This window comes from Mobula hypostoma, chromosome 2 (genome assembly GCF_963921235.1).
Source record: "Mobula hypostoma chromosome 2, sMobHyp1.1, whole genome shotgun sequence".
Classification (NCBI taxonomy): domain Eukaryota; kingdom Metazoa; phylum Chordata; class Chondrichthyes; order Myliobatiformes; family Myliobatidae; genus Mobula; species Mobula hypostoma.
The window spans coordinates 135,199,768-135,205,767 of NC_086098.1; the positions used below are offsets into that span (position 1 = coordinate 135,199,768).

At 39.2% G+C, this 6,000-nt stretch overlaps 1 protein-coding gene across 3 annotated transcripts in view; it reads left to right on the plus strand.

The window, feature by feature from the left end:
- nphp1 (nephronophthisis 1) overlaps positions 1–5,177 on the plus strand; it is a 93,759-nt gene extending 88,582 nt beyond the window's left edge. For 2 of the 3 annotated variants that reach the window (XM_063040712.1, XM_063040713.1), the window contains one exon: positions 966–5,177. In XM_063040712.1, coding sequence (XP_062896782.1) covers positions 966–1,244 — 279 coding nt within the window. In that variant the 3' untranslated portion in view covers positions 1,245–5,177. The remainder of the gene's footprint in view (positions 1–965) is intronic. The other variant, XR_010017033.1, reaches the window with a different exon arrangement.
- The last annotated feature ends 823 nt before the right edge of the window (positions 5,178–6,000 follow it).

The window sequence follows — 6,000 nt, forward strand, 5'->3', positions numbered from 1 at the left end:
TAGGATCTGCAGAGTCTTTCACTATCATGTGGGCAGTGGCCAATGGACAAGTGGATGTGTAGTTTGCAAGATGGCATGTTCCTTCTCTCACTTAAGCAGAGCTTCATAATATTCAGAATGCATGTCCCCAAAGGTCTCAATAACAGCCTGAATACTGCTTCCCCATTTTGAGTGGTCACTGGTCAGAGAGCTTAAGCAGACAGTGAGGATGTTGTACTTGAATAAAGAAGCTTTGAGCATGTCGTTCTGACTCTTTTTGCATGTTTTGTAATTCTTTGGTAAGAATTAAGAGATATTTATCATAAGGGATATGCTGTTTCCAATTGTTATAAGTTTCTAAAACTGGTTTGGCTCCACAATGTGCATATTGTTAACAGGGAGACAACCTCTAAATCACGTAACTAACTACTGCTTCTCATTTTGTGATATGATAACATCGGTGCTACAGTACATTCCATAGATGTTTAAGTGCACAAAATCCATTTTAGTATTAAAAAGCTAATGCCAATTGCTATCCTGTTTAAACTTGTCTGCTGCTGTGATTCTATTTCACCCACAAGTACATTTTTTAGAGTTTTAAAGAAAAGATATAAACTCCATTGGCGTATTATTAGTGTAGCACTGCTGTCAACATGGTGCTAAGAACTAGAAAAGTGTGCAGACAGGAAAAGATAAGTACAGTCTTACTGTTTACTAAGATTATTTTCATATTTTCCTCGAACTCATCAGTACTAGATGCTAACAATCTGTTTATTTTGTATTAACAAGATAAACCAGTTAAAGGTTTGTTTTGAACAAAGTCACACTTGCTACAGGATGTGGTGAAATTGGGATAGGATTTTAAAATGCTTTTAATACTTTACATATTTTGACAGCTAACTTGCAGAAAAATTGCTGTTTAAATCAATGTTAAAAATTCCTTATCATAGCAGAAGTAGCTCACCCTTTATTTCTGTTGTTTACAGAGAGATGAAGAATTTATGAGACGTTTATTTGTCCAAGTGTACCATGACAGTGTATACCCTCTTCTTCGTTCTTCAACTCTCCCAGCAAACAAATGGGCTGACGAGGAAGTTGAAGTTAGCCGGTGGAAGGACATTGCTAACTTTTTACAGCAAACCCAAGAGAAAAATGGCTCACTCTACAGTCTACTTTCTCCAGAGCATACCTATCATGTTTTTGATATTTCAGAAGTAAGCTATGATTTCTTGGGAGTGACTCAAAAATCTACTTCATTGACATAGCCATGAGGCCAACTATAAATGAGAATAGTATTATTTAAAGGTGGTCATAAAAGCATTCAATAATTGTTTGGAGAAAGGGACTGAAAATAACCAAAGATTGCTCAGTTAGTTTAGTCTTGTAAGCTTACTGATAGTGCCTTGATGCATGATTGTACGTTGTCAAAGGTTTGTAGAGCTTTTCCCCCTCTCAGATCTGTCCTGGTATTTCAGCAGGTACTGTATGTTGGTCATTTTTCCTGTATCCTTTTGTACTCTTTCAAATCCTGATTAATTTCATTTTAATTTGAAGTTTCTGCTGCAATAGCCATTAGTGGAACATTTCATATAAGAAACGGGCAGGAGTAGACAATTTGCTCTTAAAACCTATTTTGCTGTTCATCAAAATCATACCTGATCTACTTCAATACCATTTTCTGCACTGTTCCCATTTTCATTGATTCCTGTAATACCTGGAATTCTATTGATCTATGTTTTGAATGATCTCTCTGACCTTCCACTGCCACTCTATGTTCATTGTTAGCAGAATATTTGGACATAAACCTTCCCAAAACTTTTCACTGTGGTAGGCCTTGGCCATTGAGGTGAGGGATATCAGCAATGATGAAAGCAAGTAGGGTGGATGCAGTGATACAGCCCTGATTGACTACTGTTTTGACAGTGAAGGGTTCTGATTAAGCACCACAGTTGCTGAGAGTTGTGGCTGACATGTCATCCTGCTGTAGCCTCAGTATTTGTAAGTACTTGTCAGGTCAGCCATGTCTGGTTAGTATACACCAGAGCACTTGGCAGTCTATGGCTTTGTCATATATATGAAAGCCAAATACAACGGTTGCCTTTGTGCTCAGCATTTTTCCTCTAATTGGTGTGCTATGAAGGTCATACCTGTGTACCCCTAGATGGGGAGAAACTACATTGTGATTCAGAAACCAAATAGCGGAAGGAGTTGGTTGACAAGGATACATGCAAACATTTTGCCTGTTATTGAAGGGAGGAGCTGCCTCTGTAAATGCCGCGATTGGATATGGTCACTGTTAGAGCATCCCTGAGCTCTGAGGACAGTTGTTCATTTTCCCAGATGGTGATCCACCTTTCATAAGGATCTCTGCTGGGATCCCATCAGGACCAGTGGCTTTGTGGCCTTTCAGGCTCCTAATGGAATCATGGACGTAATTCATACAGGGAGGTCCCCCCCTTGTCTTTTCTCACAGGTCTCTAGAGGATTTGGTTAGTAACCCCCGGTTAGCAGTAAGAAGGTCTTGAAGCTTTTTCCATTGATTATTGATATCCTTCTGATCCTTTAGCAATTCTTCCCATCTTCTGAGCACAGGGGGTTTAATCCGAAGTAATTTAGGCCATAGACTGCTTTGGTGGTACTGGTTACCAGAGTCTGCCAGTTGCTGGATTTCCAGGCCTTTCTCAGTCCACCAAGAAATCTATAGCTCCCTCGCCCTGAGCTGGACATTTGCCTTGGCTCTGGAGTAAGCTTTTCTTTTGGCCTTGCTGCCGATGTCATTCTGACGGGCACAATTGGCTTTTCTTGGAGCTAAGTTGTTTTGTTTCCATGTTGTTATGATCAAACCAATCCTGATACTTTCTGGACCCAATAATGTTTTTGCAGCTATCAAGGATGGTGGATTTAAGCTCACCCTGATATTCTTTGATATCCTCTGGATATTCTTGTTGGAGAATTTCACCAAACAAGGCCTGAAGGTGCCGTTGGGTGGCTGTATCAAGCAGGGTCTTGTGTTTTAGCCTTGGCTTGCTCTGTTTCTTGAGAACCTCCTCTTTTTCATGAGTCTGATGCATATGGTGGAGCAGATGAGGCAATGATCCATCCAGCAGCCATCTGTGCCAATCATGGTCCATATATTCACATCATGGCAATGCCACTGTTTAGATCGGGGTGAAGTGTGCAGTGAAGTTCTATCTTAATAGATGTCGGCAAAACAGCAGTTTTTTTTTGCTTATTTATCTACACTGCCATTGGATTGCTAGTGTAAAATTGGAGCCAGTCAACTGCTGTACATGGACATAGATTTGTAGCTACGCACAATAATACAGATATGTCGTGTGACTGAGAAGTACCTTATGGAGAAATCTTATTACAAAAATCAGATAATGCTCCTTGGTTTACAGAGGCCTTTCTTATAGAACCCTTGTGTTTATATTTACATAATTTTGCTGCCATATTTTACATTGACTGGGTGTGCAAAAAATTATGGTAGTTATTTTTTCAATCACTTCATCTTAAAAGTGTATATTTGTACAGATGACTTTTTAAATCATATTATGAAGGTACTTTCTATACTTAGATCAGTGAGGGCTGGTCTTTTAAGGATTGTTATAAAATTATTATAATTAAAGTTAACTTATTTGGCAGAAAATGTGATTTGTATCTTTGAAACAAAGGAACTGTGTAATGACTTGAGTTAATATAGTGTATTGTGACATAGTACTGCACAGCTAGGAAGAACATTTTTTAGCTTGGAAATCCAAAGTGGAAAGTGGACTAATATTTGTCTATGAATCTACAAGTTGTATTTTATCAGTGCAATTAACTAATCCTTTTCCAGTTTATCACTCCAGTCTCTCAGCAAAATAATACAGTCTGATGTCTAATCTTTTCATCATTTTGTTCAAACTATTTTTTGTGGAGCATTATGTCTAGTATTCCAATTTCTGTACCTTATTAATATCTGTGATTTAATTTTTGAGCTCGATGAAAAAGGAGCAGAGTTTTGGAAATACCATTGGAATGAGTAGGCATCCCTAAAGAAATTTAGATTCAATGTGTGAAATTAACTATGAGTGACCCAGTGAAATCTTCTGTAGTGTGCCTTATTTGTTTAATTGTCTTGGGATAATGATACACAAAGGAAATTTAATTTCAGCAAAGCTGTTACATGTTCCACAATGCAATTTCTGCTGGACACATTCTATCTGAAGCCAGCTTTTCTTGTCCTCGCTTTTCTCATAACCATGATGATTAAAATAAGATAGCAGACTTAAGCCCAAGATATGTAAGACACTCAAGCTGCGCATTGGGTATATGAGCAAGATAATGGGATATTTTTGTTCCATTTTTTTAAAGGAGTTCCAATTATATACTGGATACTTTCTTTTGCTTTACTTTATCCAGAAATTGAAGATTTTAAACCTATGCAAGTCAGTTTTAACAAAGTAAGCATGGAAGTCTGTCTGGATGCACCAATCCTTTGTAACTTAAACTGTGGCATTCTGAAGAAAATGCCTACTTAGAGGCATTTAACCAGGAGTGTGGGGCATGTGTACAGGAAGTGGCATATACAATACATAAGCTTTGTTCATTCATGCATAGAATAGTCAGCATTTATTGACATCCCTAACTGTATTGAGTAGATATCAAGTTGCAGGTGAAAGCAAATAGATGTGCTGCCCTTGGAGCTTGACTGATATTTTTGCTGTAGGATTTGGAGTCATTTACCAGGCATCAAGTAAGACAAGGAGATAAAGGATGGGCATCTAGGGCAACATGTGAAAGAGATGAAAATAAAATATAAAGTGAAGTCTTCCACCCTGCAACGTTCAGCTGAATAAGAGAAATTCATCTCCTTGGTTGAAGGGAGCAAGTAGTACAGGCAAAGAGATTTACTGACAGTACAAACTCCCTCACAGGGGATTGCTGATGTTTTGTACCCACCTCATAAAGCTCTCCGCAAACACCATGGATCAATACCAGAGCATCAAGAAGCTTTGATCATTCTGTGCTCATCATGTGCGAACAAGTCACCGACTGGAAGAACTTGGTCAACACAGGAATTCAGAATTTGCATATAATCTCTTCAAATTTGCTGCAGCTGAACCCAGGGTCTTACAGCTGCCATGTTGGAGCAAACTTTGTCCTTGTTTTATCTGACCCCTAGCACTGGTCAGATAAAGAAGGATAGAGTACCAAATCATAAACACAAGAGATTCTACAGATGTAAACACAAGGAATTCTGCAGATGCTGGAAATTCATACAACACACGTCAAAGTTGCTGGTGAACGCAGCAGGCCAGGCAGCATCTCTAGGAAGAGGTACAGTCGACGTTTCGGGCCAAGACCCTTTGTCAGGACTAACTGAAGGAAGAGCTGGTAAGAGATTTGAGAATCTTATTCACTCACAGAACACAGACATAATTGGCAAAGCCCAATTCCAATTTCTCCTTGAGAAGGTAATAACAAGCCATCTGCTTTTAGGAAATGAGGTTGCAAGAAGTTTTGTTCTCAAATCTCCTACTAGCTCTTCGTTCAGTTGGTCCTGATGAAGGGTCTCGGCCCGAAACGTCGACTGTACCTCTTCCTAGAGATGCTACCTGTCCTGCTGCGTTCACCAGCAACTTTGATGTGAGATTCTACAGACACTGAAAACTTGAGCAACATACACAAAATGTTAGAGTCAAGCAGCATCATGAGAGGAAAATAAAGAGTTGATGTTTTGTGCTGAAATACTTGAGAGGCATTGTTTATAGTGAGGGACAAATTTTGAGTCCACAAAGCTTTTTCATCATCTTGATCTCATCTACAGTGTGACAGGATATTCTCCACTTGCCTGAGTGAGCTCACCACCAACAATGCTCAAGAAGCTCAACATCATTCAGGGTAAAGAAGCACAATCCATTGGCAGCTCAACTTACACCCTGAACATTTCCTCCCACCACCATACAATCTCAACCTGCTGCATGTGCCATCGTTAAAATGCAGTGCAGAGACTCACTGAAACTTTTCCAGTAGCAC